The sequence below is a fragment of the Mya arenaria genome, chromosome 14 (assembly GCF_026914265.1).
Source record: "Mya arenaria isolate MELC-2E11 chromosome 14, ASM2691426v1".
Taxonomy (NCBI): domain Eukaryota; kingdom Metazoa; phylum Mollusca; class Bivalvia; order Myida; family Myidae; genus Mya; species Mya arenaria.
In genome coordinates this window covers 51521208-51541015 of record NC_069135.1, presented here as the reverse complement: position 1 = coordinate 51541015, position 19808 = coordinate 51521208, and the positions used below count along the sequence as shown (strand labels likewise).

The 19808-nt window shown below is 32.3% G+C and overlaps 1 protein-coding gene across 1 annotated transcript in view; it reads right to left on the bottom strand.

Annotated features, from left to right (window-relative positions):
- Window positions 1-1206: 1206 nt before the first annotated feature.
- LOC128217153 (dual specificity protein phosphatase 6-like) overlaps window positions 1207-19808 on the bottom strand; it is a 37491-nt gene continuing 18889 nt past the window's right edge. Inside the window, exon 3 of the mRNA XM_052924086.1 lies at window positions 1207-8339. Coding sequence (XP_052780046.1) covers window positions 8041-8339 — 299 coding nt within the window. The 3' untranslated portion in view covers window positions 1207-8040. The remainder of the gene's footprint in view (window positions 8340-19808) is intronic.

Sequence of the window (19808 nt, the reverse complement as noted above, 5' to 3'; positions counted from 1 at the left end):
TGTGTTCCCTTCTGTGACAGGATACAACTGTGTTCTAGGATGTACCAAGATATAACTGTGTTACCTTCTGTGACAGGATACAACTGTGTTCTAGGAATGTACCAGGATACAACTGTGTTCTAGAATGTACCAGGATATAACTGTGTTCTAGGATGCACCAGGATATAACTGTGTTCCCTTCTGTGACAGGATACAACTGTGTTCTAGGATGTACCAGGATACAAGTGTGTTCTAGAATGTGCCAGGATATAACTGTGTTCTAGGATATACCAGGATATAACTGTGTTCTCCCTCAACTGTAGGAAAACTGCCGAAAATTTCATTTTCTACAACTGTTAGTAATGCTTTTAGCCATAAAACATCAAGTATTGATCATATATATGAAAAACTGCAATCTGATCTTCTGTCAGAAGTCTTTGATGACTAATTTTTAGATCTTTACGCAAAAATTACTCATTCCAAGACAAAAAATAAAGTCGTCAATACGGCCAATTTTAGAAGTGCAGCTTTAAAAAATTTCAGGTGTATATCTTTAATAATTAGGAGTTATGGGTTTTAAATTTTCCTTTTTTTATGATATTGTATTTCTTAAGCAGATCTCGCAAAGAAAAGAAATGCACAAAATGAAAAACTGCCTTCAACATTGCTCACACATCAGCTGATGTAAGCATGTCCAGAAAAACCACAAGTTTGATGCGGTCATTGAAACACCACATGTGCACTCATTGATGTGGTCAGAGACTGAGAAAACAAAATGTTGATGTGGTCACAGACTCAAAGGAATGTGTGGTAAACAAGAGGCCCATGAAGGCCTTTGTTTTACTGGCATGACGATTTTGTTAATTATTTATATAAAGCATGTACATACTTGTAATAGGCAATATACTGAGCCCACATTCAAAGGGAAGCACTCAATGAACTATATGTTTTTCTGCTTATTTGTAACAAACCGAAAAAGGGAGGGCAATACTACACTTATACATAATTATGTACAAGTTGTCTCCCTTATACTTTCAATAGGAGTCATGCATGGGCGGATCTTGATGGTCCTAGCTCTCAAGGATATCTAACTTTTGCATAAGTTTGATTGAAATACTATCAAAAAACTAAAGACTTTATTGCCTTCACAAGCAATTATCTACAGACCCCTAAATGCATGTACAGTCTACACCGATCCTTTGGCCAATAGAACTAAAAAACAAAAGGCATGTTTAATACTCCTAAGATTTATTTCATATGTGTATACTTATGTACAGTTTGTAATAATGATCTAAACATAGAGAACAAAATGGTTGCAACAGATAAACTTAATAAACTCAACACTTACATACATTTCTTTTTCATGATTACCTCAAGTAACAATGCAGAATATTTTTCAAATTTTAGTCAAAATGTATTGGAGTTCAAACAAAAGAGTATGAGTGATGAATAAAATACTGTTATGTCTAAAGATTAGTTAATGAGTGATTAAAGTTCCAGGAATCTGCAGTCAATTTTAAAAGTGGTTTAACTCTGGTTTACTCAATGTTAGCCAAAATGTTTACTGATTGGTCAATATTTATATAATAATGACTATTATATAAACCAATCAAATTATTTTACTGTGCAAACTTAACCAAAAGATAACCTTTGGACAACTAAACTAAGAACTATACATTTGGCTGCCAGAGTACAAATATGCTTGTCCTTTTATTAAACAATTCGCTATAATGTATTTAGTAAATGCCTGATGACCCTATGTTGGTATCATTTGGAAAGGGTATTGCTTTGAGATTTCTATTATTAAAATTAAATGACCAAAAATACAATAATGATAAAATTATGGCAGTTTGTATTTTTGTTCATTTAATATATCAAATGAAATCAAATGTGAAATGACTTTATTTTGCGATCTTTCAATGCCAAAAATATGTTAGTGAAAAAAATCAATTATTTATATATTTCAATATTTTTTTAATGTATTCTTTCTTTCCATGACAAACCCTTTGAAAAGATACCAAAATAATAACCGGGTACCACGCTAAAACATTTAGTGTTATGCGCAAGTTTTAATTTTTAGAATTTCGAAATGCAACCACATTGTTTAGTTGGCATTTTAGAAATGAAACATTGATAATACATATGCCACATTGAATTCTACAAGTTGATGTGTATTTTTAAAAAACAAATCCAAGGAAGGAATGATGAATAAATGTATAATAATGTGACCATTGTTGAATGTATTTATAGCTCTTTACAAATGACATATGTCAAACTTTCGTAACTATTTATAGCTCTTTATAAATGACACATGTCAAACTTTTGTAACTATTTATAGCTCTTTATAAATGACACATGTCAAAAACTTTTGTAACTATTTATAGCTCTTAACAAATGACATATAACAAACAGGCTTCATATATGGGTCTGTAACAAAATTTACAAAAAAGTGCTAGAATCAAAATCAGCCCAAAAATGTTTAAAAAAGTATAATGACTTAATTAAACTGAAAATCACTGCAAGGGCTTTAAAACTCAGAAGGGAAGTAACTCCTTTTATTTGATACAGAGCTACATCCATCCTGATTTAAACTCCCCCAAACCACAATCTGCAACACTATTCACAAAATTACTTTTCAAATTTGAAGCACATGACTAACATATTAACCCAGACATGTGAAAATTAATTCATGAGACATCAGGGCCCATGATTAGAACATGAACAGTCTCACGACAAGTTGAGGCTCAGACTCAAAAAATCATTTTTCGGGGTGATAGTTAAAATATTTGTCCGGGAATTCTTTAGATTGGTTTATTTGTGCTCAATACTTTTTGGCCTGTTTTTGTCGTGTGCCAATTTAACAAAGTTGAAGACATTATAAATTGAACAAGCAACAGTAAATGATCTTTTTAACATGGCTTTAAATTGGCGACATGATCATTTAAAAATAATAATAAAAATATAAAACCTTTGCTACTTAAAAAATCCAAAAAATTAATGTATTAAAATAATAACCTTCCTACACTTAACAATATAATTATTTCAAAACTTACTAAAAAAAACAACTTTCATTTTATCAATAAAATAACCAGCCTTTTTTATTAACAGCAAATTGCAAGAAAATTTTTAAATAAATACAAACTGATTATTTAAACCAGACTTTTTTAAAACAGCCAAATGCAATCAAGTTTTTAACAAAAACACACAGGCGCACAAATAAATCAGGACTGGATATAGACATAATATCCAGACAAGAGAATTAGACCAATAGCATTTAGACCACAAATATGACTGTATTTCACCATAAAGCCATGTTTGATTTGCATTAAAACATTAACAGCAAATGCCACCCACTTATCGTTATCACAAACAGAGAAAGGGTACGCTAATTACAGATAATGGTAATGCCTGATGGTACTTCAAAAAGAATGTTTTTGTTAAAAATACTCAGAAAAATATGCTTTATACCTATATATAGCTCAACGTTGTCCTAGTTTTTCACTTTCATCTTATGAAACATTCTGTTTTCCAAGAAAATTGAGTAAAAAACAAATTATGTAATTCTTGATCGTTGAGAAGGGCTCGCTCGCTGCATTCACTCAGCCCTTCTTGGTCTTAAAGGTTTTACATAGTATATTCTAACAATTACACAGCTCTTTAGCAAGTAATGATTTAACATAGTTTTATAAGTTGAACTAAAACAAACACATAACATAACATATTGACTTGATTTGAACGACTGTAGGCTACACCAAACACAACATAGCTGCACATATATATTTACAAGATGTAGCCAATCTCTTAAATACAACAACGCCAATAGAACCTCAACTTCACATCATTAACACAACAACGCCAACAGAACAATGGTTTCCCGTCATTAACAATAATCATCTTGGTTACTTAACTAGAAATCTGTGAAATGGTTGTGTTGCCTATTTAGAGAGCCCATACTTTTTAGTAAAGGTCACCATGACAATGACCTTTGACCTGTTTACCCTAAAATCAATCGGGGGTCATCTACAAACTGTAAGCAATGTGAAGACTGTACACCAAATAGTTTGAAGATTAAACAACCTTGAAATGCCTCATGGACAACACTGACGCTGGACAAAGCAAATCTCCCATGTGTCAGCAATCCTTCGCAGGTGACACAAAAATCAGCAGAGATATGTTGGTGTTTTCTTCCTCTTAAAGCTGCACTCTCACAGATTCGATATTTTAATTTTTTTGTCTCAGAATTAGCTGATTTTGGCATCAATGCTTTCAATTTAGTCATATAAGATACCTTACAATAGAACAGGTCTCAATTGTTCGAAACATGTCGACAAATCCATTTTTCTTAAAGCATTAGTAAAGCTTTTAGCCATAAAACGTCAATTTCCGAACATAAATACTAAAAACTGTGATCTGATATTTTGAAAGCAGTCTAATATCACTGGACATTTACGCAAAATTTAGCTCATTTTAAGACAAAAAACAAAAAGACAAAAAAGTTGTCAAATCAGTCAATCTGTGAGAGTGCAGCTTTAAAACATGTATTAGATTCAGTGTGCCAAATAGGTAGCTCTTACTTGAGTGAATATATATTTATGATAATGATCATAATCATGTCTGAATAAAATGGAGTTGAATACAATTGGGCACGGTTTATGGGTCTATTCATTGATTTAAATAAACAAAACATGAGCTTTAATGCAAGACTGTTTTACCTTTATTGAAAATAGAAGGCATTAAAACCTTTATTGAAAATAGAAGGCATTAAAACAGTCTTCCCCAAAGCACTTGGAAATGATCTCAATTATTCAAAAATCATACAACAATGCAAATTTTCACAATATTGAGCATAAAACTAATCAATTAAACTTATCAAATCTTTTTTTCAGGTTATTGCCCCTTGATCATTCCAAAATCATTTCTAATTTACTTTTAGGCGAAAAAGAAATTATTGACTTCATATAATACATAATAGTAAAATAATAATAACATTGATATTGTACTCTATCTCATACCATGATTTAACAAACTTGTTAAAAAATACATTAGTACCGTCACTAAGATCAAACTTTTGGAGGACGAAACTCAAACTTACATTTATTCTAGAATGAAATAATTTAACAAGCCCTGGTATATTAAATCCAAAATTAAAGCAAGCCCAGAAAGCATTTTACCATTGCAGGGCTTGCGGGCTTGTGTTTCATTATTACAGGCATCAAAATAAGATTTAAATTGGATTAACAAAGCCTGAATCTTAAACTAGAAAACCGTGGTAAGGTCTGAACCTCATTTTTTTAACAAGCCCTGTTTTATTAAATCCAAAACTTATTAAGCAAGCCTGTCAAATATTTCAGCAGTGCATGACTGCGGGAAGGGAATGCTTATATTGACCACTGTGTTATAAAATGTAAGAATTCTATGGAAAGTTTTTCTACAATATTTTTGAAAAGTTAACTTATATAATTTCTATGGTATATGTTTGATATAAAGTATAACATTAATGTTTTCAATGTCATAGTCTTTAGCAAACTTGCATAATACCTCAATAAGTGCCGTATGTCATAATTTTTCAGCTGAATATTTAGATTCAATAAATGAACTGCAAAAAAGAAAAATCCATTAAAAAATGCGGGCTTCACCTTACTTAAATAGATAAAGAAATTAAGGCAGCTGACGTTCACAGCTGTGAAACAATCTTAACATATAATGCAACATGTTTTTTACATAATTGTTCTATTGTTACAAAATCTAGATATCATTTTCATTACGTAATTTTTTTCTCTGAAAATTCTCATAATAATCATGTGACAATTGATCGTCTTGTTTTATTTTGCAATTTTCATGACTTGGGAAAAAGATGAAATCAACAGTAAGCTATTGGGACGTTATCAGTAACATTTTTTTTAAGTTGGCTTATAAGCAAATTACGTGTGAATGTGTTTTTTTTTATGTATAATAAACTGCTGTGCAAAAAATGTAGAAAAGAAACGCCTTATTGTTATCAAATGAGAAGAGAATGTATCGAGAAATACGAACAAAGGATTGTTAAATTTTGTTTGAAATTCATCACGGATCAAGTTTTTGAATGACGATCTGTTTAATAAAATAAAAAGTCATGGGTTAAAACTTTTAACAAACTCACAGAAATAAAATGAAACGAATATGAAAGCAAACATATGCGTGATATTTGCTTGAAATTTGTTTTATTTATGAAATTAATCATTGACTAACTTGTGCCGTTACCTGAGATAAGACAATTTTGAGTCCGCTGTAGGTGACAAATTCCACTGAGGCGAGGCCCCCATACAAATTGCACTACTCCAGTAAGTGTGACCTTTATCTTTGAGAGAATGACCTGCAGGGCCGTCTTGAATTTTTCTTTTAATTTGACAATGAAATTTTAGGAAATCTACTTAAGTTACGAAATGACTCAAGATGTTTTATAAATACCAGCCCTTACACGGAAAAAGTGAACAAAAGGACAGACGGACAGGCGTTTGGAGAGATTATTATTAGCCTGTCTTTCGGGGGCATCACAATCAAATGAGCTGTGTAAATGAATGTCTTTGTCGAGTTGCCAAACTCATGTAAAAAATGCCTGTGTCTTCCGATTTCCCAGCTTGGAATTACATTTTTGCCCTCGTCAAATAGCTCTGACCAAAATGCGAGGGTATATGAGGTCCCCCCTACTTTATAAAAAGACATTGTTACAGTGCGATATAAGACGCAAGCAGTTACAAAATTCTAAAATAGTAAACAAACAGTGTGTCTATATAAGGGCAATAACAGTAGCACATATTTAAGCAATTTGAAGCACTGACAGTTGAGAAATAAAACAATTTATAACACTTATTAAATTATTACCTTTTGAAGCATCTATTTTTTCTAGCTTTATATTCAGTATATTTCAATTTTCATAGCAAAAAGTTTAGGATTATGTAATCTTAATATATATTATCAAATAAAAAAATATATAAAAAAAGCTACAATGATTGAAATAGAAAATGTGTGCATAATAACTGACTTATCCCCAAAAAGCTAATAACTATTTGGCTTAATTAAATCAAATATTGAATCATCGTTTACTTCAAGAAAATAATTCAAATTGGCCGTGATACAATAATATTTTGCCAAAAAATATAGTTTTAACGTACATTCAGTATATACAAATATAAACCTTTAGAAAGGTTTGGCTTTTTACAGGCTGCACAAAATATAGGAACTGTACATAGCAGAGGGCTGGTCCAGTAAAAACATTAGATGGGGAACATGCCCCAAACCCCAACCCACTTAAAAATATTGTGCTTATACAATTGAAGAATTATAGTTTTTTAGGGACTTTCAAAATGAAATGTTGGGACTCAGTTAAGTATCAAATGGTGCATTCCAATATATTTCATGCTTATTTAATGTACCACTCTACCATTTGAACATTAAAAGAACATTTGAACACGAAAACAAATTCTACTATCTTTCATTGAGTAAAACCTTTATCTATTAGATTCCATTATAACCTTATGTAAGCCAACAAACAAAATGTACTGTTCCTATATTTCGTGCAACCTTTGTCATACAGATAAACATCTATACATTTTGTAACAATTTCGAACAAAGTTCACAGTACACTGTTTATAAAAAAAGAACTGGGAAACTTTTTGCCAACTAAGCATAACAAGCATGGACAATTATCATACATTGGTTTTACATTGGCCAAAACAGTTTCATTATCGAATGTATAATATAATAACAGAAACTATCAATTTGAATCACTATTAAGTGATAAATATGAAAATATGTATCACTATTAAGTGATTACCATGAAAAAAAATGTCATGAAAAAATATAAGTTGTGAAAAATGCAAAATGGTTAATGACAACTAATTTATATGGATAATGTAGAAGCACTATATATACCAGCGTCAAATGATTATGGGAACAATGGCGAAAATGCCAGATATGAAAAAATGAAATAATGGCCGGCTATGGGTTAATGGTTTAAACTCACTAATGTAACAATATGACACTGACGATTTTGAAAAATGTTTCTAAAATAGCGAACAAATATCACACTTTAGTGGAGGTATCGTCTCCAGAGATCAGACGACTCATATCGCAACACAAGCACACGTCTTTTCCGCACGAACACTTCAGACAATGTCCCAAGCTTCGTTGAAATTCCAGTAGCTGTCCCATGAAGTTGAAATTGGGCGAGATATTTGGCTTACACGTTTTGACATAATCATACGCGTCGCTTAGAGTCAGTTTTTTCGTCTGCATCAGATATGCGACTGTGATGGTTACCGAGCGACTTACTCCTGCGAGGCAGTGAACCAAAACGCCCTGGTTTGAATCTCTACCCTCGTCTGAAAAACAAAAAGTTCAATATTTAACCAGAGAGCCGTGGAGTGGCAACATTTTCATTCCCACTGGTACTTTTCTTATTCTAACATTGGACAAAACTGTAAAAATATTAAAGCCAGAGTTATGGGATTCACTACACTTGTACACATTGTCTCCTGCAACTTGTGTACCAAGTTTCATTTGGGTGCGAGTGGTCTAGTTGTATAGGTGTCCCCCTCTCACCCAAGAGGTTGTGGGTTCGATCCCCGCCAGGGCGAGAGTGGTCTAGTGGTATAGTTGTCCGCCTCTCACCCAAGAGGTTATGGGTTTGAACCCTGCCAGGAACTTTCTCAAAGCCTCTCCAAATGGACACCAGTACTGGTCTCTGCCCAAGAAACGAACTCAAGGAGGAGAGTGATGCTATAAGCTAACAGCTTTCGTCATAATCAAGCTTAAGGAGTATAAACTACAAACTAATATTTATTTGAATATCTCTTACAGTTTTGATTTATGGTCAAAGTTAAAAACTTTTCATGAAACCAGTGTTTCCAACGACAACATGACATCGTTGAACAATACATCCTTTTTTTTTCTTAAAACTTACAAACAATAAAAAAACTTATAAAATATTTTTTAATACATTCTTTTCTTTACTTCAAACAAATATGCTGCTAAAGTAAAGCAAGAAAAATCATTTGGGGTATTTAAAAAGATGAAGTAATTCCACTATTTCATCAGAATTTGAAATAAATGAACTTTCCTAGAAGTATGACCCTCAACAAGCTTTATTTTAAGAAATGATTAATTTCGAAGGCGTTATGTGTGGGTTATTCAATATTGAATTGTAACCTCTTCCATGAATACCCAGATTAAATTTTCTTTTTAGATTTCTCATAAGCGTTTATAATACATTTTACTACCTGACTAAATGTGTGGTTTCTAAAACAAATAACAATTTACATAAAGAGAGTATTTGATAAAATACAACATTGGTTTATCGTCAAGTAACGCCGCAGACCCACTGTTACTACAATAAAACTCCCACGATTTTTAAAAAATCGGGTTTTCCACTTAACATGTACCTTTGCCCTAGTCATAAAGCGGAACATTTACGTCACAAAAATGAGTAAGAGCATAAAACCAAAAGTAGCTTAAAATAAACACTTAATGCATTATATATGATTGTGCTGATATTTTATGTTCTGGTTAAAGGCAGATAAACTAGTTTGTTTAGTGTTAATGTTTTAAAGGGACTTGCTCTTGTTTTGTAAAATGCATTTATTTTTTTATAACAATGTTTGGCAAATCATTAGGAGTGTTAAAAAAAGATAATGACAGCTGTAACCCTTCAGCAAATGTTGATTATGCTTCAAAAAAATTGTCAGTGAAGTCCATGATTTTGAATAGTGTTTGTTATGCTTTTCAGCAAAATGCTAAAAGGATTAATTATCCCTCAGTTTAAGTAATAGTCCTTGTGGGCGAGAGGTTTTGTTGTCAGTTTTCTTCTTTTTTTCCTGACTGTACAAGAGTTGGTTGGCTCCGCACTTAAACCAGTTTTTTATACTTAAATTGTTGTTGTTTTCTGCAATTTGGTATCATGAGAGATAAAAAATTATAATATAAGTGTTTTCAGATAAATTACCGTTAAATAATTATATTTTTGGTCCAAAAACGTCCTTTAAGTCATTGAATGTGTCACTTAAAGTCATTGAATGTGTCCCTTTAAGTCATTGTATGTGTCCCTGTAAGTCATTGAATGTGTCACTTTAAGTCATTGTATGTGTCACTTTAAGTCATTGTATGTGTCCATGTAAGTCTTTGAATGTGTCACTTTAAGTCATTGAATGTGTCACTTTAAGTCATTGAATGTGTCACTTTAAGTCATTGAATGTGTCACTTTAAGTCATGGAATGTGTCACTTTAAGTCATTGTATGTGTCCATGTAAGTCATTGAATGTGTCACTTTAAGTCATTGTATGTGTCCATGTAAGTCTTTGAATGTGTCACTTTAAGTCATTGTATGTGTCCATGTAAGTCATTGAATGTGTCACTTTAAGTCATTGAATGTGTCACTTTAAGTCATTGTATGTGTCCATGTAAGTCTTTGAATGTGTCACTTTAAGTCATTGAATGTGTCACTTTAAGTCATTGTATGTGTCCATGTAAGTCTTTGAATGTGTCACTTTAAGTCATTGAATGTGTCACTTTAAGTCATTGAATGTGTCACTTTAAGTCATTGAATGTGTCACTTTAAGTCATGGAATGTGTCACTTTAAGTCATTGAATGTGTCACTTTAAGTCATGGAATGTGTCTATGCATTTAAGTAATTGAACGTGTCCCTCTAAGTCATATGAATAATTAAGTCATTGAATGTGTCCCTTTAAGTGCTATCAGTGAGTAAGATTTATGATACATTTAAAACACGAAACCAAAAGTAGACTAAAAATAGTGACAACTACTTAATGATAAATTTCATTATAATTCATGCTCTGTTTAAACAAAGATTTCGCAATAGCGACTCTAAATTTATGACTTACTTTTGAACAATGCAGAAATAGGTTTTTCATATTTTTTTTTACGTTGTTTGCAAATCCTGTTTAGGTAATTACCATTAACAACAAAAACAATCTTTAACCATGAGCTAGGTTTACACAGCAAAATTTATAACAATGCGTACAATCAAATTATTTATTTTTTTCGAAAATACCACAAGTCAAAATAGCTATGATTGCTTTCTTACAGCCTTGAGAAAATTGCATAAATAAAAACTTTTTACTTAGACAGGACTCATTTTCATTGACAACGTCACAAATAACAAAGACGATATAAAGATATCAGCAGTAAACACCCGATACAAAGTTAGGAGAAAATTTCTGGAAAAGACTAAAAGTACATTTAGTAATTAACCCACAAAACTATTAAAGCAATTAAATTTTTCAAGGAAACTGTGTGATATTTACTGAAAACTTTACAGGAACAGTAATAACCCTTCAAATGCCACTAATTCTGGGACATTCTTTAAAAGTTATTTATTACATATAACTGCTTTTGAGGAATGGAAGTTGGCTTTTTTTGCAGATTTTTTTTTCTTTTTTTGAGTAACCAGTCAATATATCAAGTTGGCTTTTTTTGCAGATTCTTTTTTTGAGTAACCAGTCAATATATCAAAGTCTTGAGCTAGTATTTTGAATATTAAAGAAGGTTAAACTGGCTAATGCTAACATTCTGGTTAGACATTGTTACATTTGTATTACTCTGTCACATTTTTCGACACTTTTTAGAAACTGTCACACTTGCATGACTCTGGCACACTTGTTAGACAATATCACATGTGTTAGACTCTCTCACACTTGTAAGACACTGTCATGCTTGCTTGACTCTGTCACACTTGTTTTGTAGACTGACTTAAATACTTGTAAAGACACTGTCACACTTGCTTGACTCTGTCACACTTGTTAAGACACTGTAACACTTGCTTCACTCTGTCACACTTGTAAAGACACTGTCACACTTGCTTGACTCTCTCACACTTGTTAAACTCTCTCATCCTTGTTAATAAATTCAATACTGGGTAATATGAAAAAGTGAGCTACTTGTTACATGAAGTGTGAAATGAAAAACTGATGCATAAATGAAACAAAGGTGAATAAATAAATAAATTCTACTTTTATTCTTGTTAAATAAATCTGACCTTTCTACACTATTTTTTTCTCATATGTCACAGTAACATAACTTTCAAAAATTAATATTTGGCTTTTTAAAACTTTTCCTTGCCTTTCTTGAAAAATTAGGACTCCAGATGTAAATAGAAAGCCTATCTGTATTAAATAAATTTGTCTCGGCAATATACCATATGGGAAACATTCTCTCTCAAAACGTCTTCTTTGAAAGTACTTCCAATATTCAGACAAGAAATTAAATAAGTCCAATACCCATAACATTCACAAAAAAAATAAAGCATTTACGTCATATTTTGTTGACACAATAGTTCTGGCGAACGACAATAAATAACATTTACATTTTTAGCACATTTTGTCATACGCACTAAAATAACTTAGATTAACACCTAATGTCTGTCGCAGAACGTCATATAGAACCCGGAAAACTAGTGTGTTTACTTGCGTTGCAGTCCAAAAGTATTCTTTTCTGACGAACAATTATCGTCATGAGAATTGGAAACGACCATCGTGGCTCTTTATGTCTGGTTTTAGTAACATTGTCGATGATGAATTACTACCAAATGCGGACAATGCTCTATTCGGAAAAGACAAAATATAATTTGCTTCTGTAAGTTTTTTTTCCTGTTTTTTGAAAATAATTCTGAAACCAATAAAGTTGCATTTAAGAATAATTTAGATTTTTTTTGTTAAATTCAAATTATTTATATTGAAAATATGTAATCCGTCAATAAATAAAGTCGTTATTATCATTATAATTTGATTGTTTCAAATTGAGAAAGGAAGAGCTAGAAATCACAATTTGTAAGTTTTCATTTTGAAAATAAGACTTGAATGAATTATTAACTGTGAAACTGTCAAGTTTTCTAATATTTCTTTTCTTTTTCATTATTTTATTAAGGTACAATACAGTATGAAGAGAAAATATAATGTTTTTTTTAAATACATTTTTACAACAACCTTAAAGGGACTAGACACCAGATGGTCCACAAAACAATTAAGCTTAGAATTAACCAATACTTACTAGAATGAGGCTGATAATAAATCATTTAACATGATTAAAAAATATTTTGTACAGTTTAATAAATAGTTTACCTGTTTCAAAACAGCTTATAAAGGTTTCCCATTTATAGTATGTATATTAAGCATGTGAAAGTCACATGATTAGTACAGAAGACATATGCGCTATGTTTAGATTTACTAGGATTTACGCGGTAGAAAAACCCAGTAACATTTCGAATTGGAAAAAGACGTAAAAACTGCAAAAAAATAAATAAATGTGTGTTAAACGATGTGCACGTGATACATCAATAAGTAAGATTTAATGCATTGTATACAGCGATATAAATTTTATGCAAGTTTTTGACAACTTTCTTTTTTTATCTTGCAATGGTATCATGGTCCCTTTAACATTCGTGTTCACCATTACAAACTACTGACACTTAATATATCATGGAATTTTTTCTCTCCAGCGAAACCAATCGGAAGCGGATATCCTTTTTAAGTATCAGTTAATTATACAAAACTATGAATTTCCTGTGCACAAATACTTGCACTTGATATACAGCAGCTTTAAAGAAACACGCATATTTCATATCTAGTGTGTATTAAGGACATACTAGTTAACTCAGAGAACGCCAAGGCTGATTTGTACAGTTTATTATTTTTTTTAAATCAGCTCGATTTGGGCGAAAGCTGATCATAGCTTATAGAAAACGATTGAGTGTGTTTTCTTGGTAGAAATAAGAACTGTTCCCTATTTTGAGAGGCAAGGAGAGTTACCTTGATGGGGAACAAACCCACTTAGTACCTCTTTGGTGAGAGCCCCTGGCCTCCACCTTTCATTAGATAGTCAGCACAGGATTACCAATAATACAATGAAATATACGGGGACAAGCCCTGTAGTCGAAAATTCAAAAATAAACCCCACTTTCCACGTTGCACATTGAAAGATCTAGAAGCCCGACAAGGTATTTCGTAGCCCCATTTGAAAATTTGGAAATGAGAAAAACAACAACACACAGACTCAACATATAAGTTTGGGATAAGGGTGACAGTCACAAATGTCAACAAATCAAATGAAGCTTAAATATAGCAAGTACCTATCCTTAGATTAAAACTGCACCATACTGTGCACAAACTGAAGCATCGGTTACTTCCCTTCGCAATTTTGAGCAAGGGAAGCAATCTCTGCATGGTGTTTCGTAGCAAAACGGTTGAGGATTATTAACAAACAAATTTTTTCTTATCAAACACTCGCCAAAAATTGAGTGGCCTGGCAGAGTCTACCAAACTGTATAAAAAGAAAGTAGTCCTAACTGGTAGCCTTTAGCTACCGGGCTAACATTTACACAACACAGGCTACCATAGAGGTTGGTTGTCCGGTTAGCGCAGTGGTTAGCCCAATCGCTTCTTACCAAGACAACCCGGGTTTGATTCCTTGCATGTTAGTTGTGTTAGTGATCACCGCGCCAGACAAGTGGGTTTTCTCCAGGCACTCAGGTTTCCCCCACAACACAAGACCACACTCTCACTGAACATTGTGCCAACGTGAGTGAATTTGTACAAGTTATCATACCTGTCTTCACAATAGTTGTAAAATATTTAATGTTTAAATAAGGTCCAGGTCTGGAGAGGCAGACACATATACCACTAGACCACTACAACTCTCATTAGTTGATTAAGCTAAGCAAAGCTCAACAATTATTAAATCAATTATTATTGGCCTTGCTCCACATACATACTGTCACTGGTAACGTGTGCACCAAGTTTCATGTAAATACTTTAAACAATTTTGAGTATTGGCCGAGGTTTAGGTTTGTGCATGATGGTGCTGTTATCCCCGGTTGATAAAATTTTAAAAGGCCGTGATTTTAGCTAAACATTCTTTCATTGCAAAATTGACAACCTTAAAAAAAAAAAAAATCCCAGGAGGTCTTCAACATATATTTTGTATTGCAAGAACAATTAACTCCACTTGCTCTGTCATTTAATGCAGTTGAAACACTTCCCAACAGTTTTTCTAGGGCTTAGAAAATGTTATTAAACAAAAATGTACTGTTATTCTAAGTAAACATAACATCGACCACAAAAGTGCATCGCTGATCATGTTCCGATAAAAATTTGAGAGAGGTCGCGTCAATTCATATCCGAAAACTAGAACACAGGAAATGAGAATTTCACGCCAGGTCGAAATGAACAATTCATTACGATTGTCTGCCAGCCATAGACTCATGCAACGAAGTTTGCAGTATGAAGTAATTTCATATTTACTGCAGACCACAAAAAAATAATATTAACAGCACCGAATTCTCAGAAAAAAATGCAGAATTTGTCAATCAAAACATTAAACTAACATTGTCTGGCCTTCAAAATTATTTCCTGGAAAGTTTTCATAAAAATATAATGCCACCACTTTTTTATTGTTATTGTTTTTCATTCAATAAAAGGGAGTAACTCAACTTTATTGCGCGTCAGCCAAATTCTAGAGCAATAAAGTATTTTCAATAGAAGAAAAAGAATCAAAATACACCCAAAATGCACTATTTCAGATTAGAAATTGTTAAAAAAAAACCTGCCAACATTTGAAACCACATAAATTTCACTTCTGGGCAGTGGCGCAAGTCAAAATGTTACACGACCTAAGTTCAAATCCTAACTGCCCCTGCAAAGAATAATGTAACATCATTTTCTCGGTAAAACCACACTAATGAATGTAATCAAACCTATTTAATCCAAAAATGGCAAATTTGTCAAATATAAAACTTTATTGGGGTGGCCTTAAATTTGTTTTCTTCCAAACAGATTTCATTTTCATGCCATATTGTTTTGTTGTTTGTGTTTTTAATAAAAGGGCAAAACTTGACTAAGGTTGTCTGTCGTGGATGCATTTGTCTGGTTGGTGGTCACCATGCCGGAAAAGTGGGTTTTCTCCAGGATCTCCTGTTTCCCAAACAACACAAGCCCACTTTCTCGCGCAACATTGTGCCAACGACAGTGACTTAGTATAAGTTAATATAACTTTCTTCACAATCGTTGTAAAAAGTTTAAAACTAAAACTTGACTATCATTTCAGTCAGTGCCGTGGACCTTTATGCATCATATTTGAGTACTTGCATTCGTAAGAATATCTTTTGATGGATTTTGAGTTCTGGCCGAAGTTCAAGTTTTTGCACAATGATGACGACGACGACAACACAAGACACAAATAAGGACACTGGCACTACCACCAAATCCAAGGTATCGCAATAACCTGACTATTTCGTTGTCTTTTTTCTAACAGACACTTAAAGTTCTTGTAGTAAAGTTTTTGAGGGCATTAAACTAGAATTACACTACAGTACTGATATAGGCTTGTTACAGCTGCAATTCCATTTGAATAAACTGTTACTTAATTATGAAGAAGGCACAGCTGTTAGCTGACATGAATCGGCTTGAAAACTTTTTTCTGGGTAGGAGAATTTTAGGAGCGATTTCGTACCGAGGAGAGAAGTTCAACACTGCAATACTACTGTTGAAAATCACTCCTAGTTAAACTCACTGATGAAACAGTGCTTAAACCCACAATTTGGCCACATAATGTAATCCCTTTGTATTAAGTTCGCTTCTACAATTAAAGGTTTTACTTTTAGAAAATAGTGATGCAACATGTTTTTTTTCTTTAACTTCAATGATATATGTACGAATTAAACTATCCCTCAAACCACAGAAATCCTGGTTAAGCGGGTATGAATTATAGTCATTCATCCATTATAAATTTTTGGCAGATATTTTGTGGTTTATTAGTAACCATTTGTTCTTATGAATAACACATTACCGAAAAATCAAGGATAAAACTACAATTTCCTAAGAATTTTTTTTAAGAATGTGACAATTAAGAAGATAATTATTGGTAAATTGTGATTTGAAATCTTGAAACGCCAAAAAAATGTGTTCAAACATAATATAAAGGTATTATAATATGGATTACCGACCTAATTTTAATTGTGATGTAATCTATGTAATGTACTCCTAAAATGTCATCGTCTTTTTTGTTACACTCCGAACATCATTGTGGTCAACCACAAGATGTTTATTTATTGGCAATAGGACTTAACCGCAAATTGCTGTAAATCTACTTCAGAAAAATTGATAGCAGTTATATGGTTTTTCCAAATGTACCAACTAAATCAGGCGTAACAAAAATAAAATGGTTGTTTCCGGTTTCATGATCTACCCTTATTTTTTCGACCCAACCCTAATTTTTTTTATCATTTTTTGGCTTTCAATTGATAAATACAACATTTATTCTTCAAATAAATAAATCATTTTTTTTCTATTATGCTTTTTAATTGACATAATCTGTTGTTTTTAATACTGTTATTTTTTAATTATTGCAGACAAAATATAAAAACTGATGAAAGCCAATTAAAAAGACTATTTTCCTATACATTTTAAATTTGTTGGCTCTGTATCCTAGGGACCGTTCAAAATACCTCGCAAATATCCAGCCAAGCGGGAATGCTTAATTACAAAGAGTAAAACAAATTCGGTCCTTTACATCCGGTTCGAGCCAACAAGAAAATCGAGCAAAGCGATTTCGAGCCAATGGGTTTCGACTGTAATTATGCAACAAAGAAACAGAACATTTGTTGAATTTTGTTGTAATTAGCTCAAAATGATATCAATCGTGACTGCAAACAATCAAACTTTCATTACTGGCAATAACCACCAATAATCAAAATATTGCTGTCTTTGATCACTCAGCGAAGGTAAATAAATTTTTATCTTACACCAACATTCAATAAATATCCTTAATCCATTGTATATTGGCAGTTAGCTGTAATCTTTGTTCCCAATGAAATCGTTGTAATGAGTTTCAAATTTGATAATTTTTTCTCATTAAATGTCCAGACATCTTGATATGACAAAAATAAGTCAATTATTTTTCCTATTTGCGGTCTAAATGATCAAACTTAATAATGGTCGCATTTCAATCCTGACAAATAGGTCAACCTGTAAATTTGTTATCGTTCATATTTTGAATTTTATATAACATATCACGGCGCTGGCAACTAAGGCTCCAACATTTACACATGTAAATGGCATCATATTGTTTTCAGTCGTAAATGTTAACAAATCGGCATCATGTCGATTTCGGCCGTAAATGTTAACAAAATGGCATCTTGTTGATTTCGGACGTAAATGTTAAAAAAATGGCATCGTGTTGTTTTCGCCCGTAAATGTTAAAAAAATGGCATCATGTCGTTTTCGGCCGTAAATGTTAAAAAAATCGCAGACAATTTTACCCCAACACAAACAGACTCATTTCGTTTTTTATGTCCTCAAAACACGCTTACAAAAATCTGTTAACTTGGGAGCCTTACTGGCTACACTAATTTCTTGTGACATACTCCATGAAATTCAAAATATGAACAATTCCTCATACATATTTTGAGGAAATGAAAATGTTTATAAATATGAATAATTATTAACAGTAGTATTTTACTTGTAGGACGTTCTCAATGGCATTTTTATGAAAATTAGCATGATTTAAAGTTCACTTTGGCCACAATCATCATAAAATGTGGGAATATACATTTAAATAATACATAAATGTCAACCAAATGACAAAGTACTGGGGCTTAAAAATGCCATGGTATTTGAAATTAGATTCATACCATATTTTTTTTCATTCTAAAATGATCATGACATCCAATCGAACATACATTTACAATGACTCCTAGAAACAATGGCTGACCTTTCATATATTGAACAAATACCACTTTAAACATGTCAATATGTCATGATTAGGCTGTTAACTTTATTAAACCAATCAATTGCTGTGGTTCTTAATGTCAAAGGGCACAATTTTGTACCAAATAAGTTCATAATATTACTAATTAAAGTTTCTGTTTATTCCTCTGAAAGTAATTTTAATTCAGTTTATAATAGCCCCACTAATGAACTTGGCTTTTCGTTCATCTGAGAAATCTGTTTAGTCCTGCGAATAAAGTTTAGAAAATCGAATCAAATTTCAGAAATGCTTAGACACTGAAGCCCTGCAAAATATGTGAGGGCCACTCCCAATATTAAAGAAGAAAAAACATTTAAATAAAATTATAACAGTCAGGAACAATTTAAATTGATTTCACTAGAATGATTAAAAGTACAGGAATTACGTCATTGTCACAATTTAACACCTTTGACAAAATTATATGAATGAATATTTTTTTGGCACGTATTTATAATCCATGATACAACGTCACGCAGGTTTTTCTTTAACTAAGGTAAACAAGCGAGACTTTTTCTCTCAGTCATAGGTCTGTAAGAGATCGATCCCTTAAAAATTAACTTCCGCATTTGGAAATGGGTGCAGTCTTAACTCTGACATTGACTGTAATTAGAGAGTATTTTCGAGAAAAATAATTTTCCGAGAAATGAAAGCTGCAGTATTTCAACGGAACTTAATGTCAGAGGACTTTTGATAGGATGGGTGCCTGGTATCGTTCTGTTTACGTCGCACCATTTTGAGGAATGGTTCTCTATACTTAAATGTACTTTTTCTTCGTTGATCTGATAAATTTTGACAAAATAACTTCCACAATGGATTAATTTTTTCTCTACATTATGAATTGTCTTATTTATGAAGTAAAAACACTTCTTTGTGAAAATGTACTTTAAGACGTTATTATAAACAATGACTGCTGGCACCAATTATGACCCAATGTACTTTTTCTCATCTTTTCGCCTTAGAATAATGAAAATTAAGCACAAACATCCCTAAAATTGTGGGGATCACATGGGTGCTAAGCCACCTTTAAGCTCTTTTATTC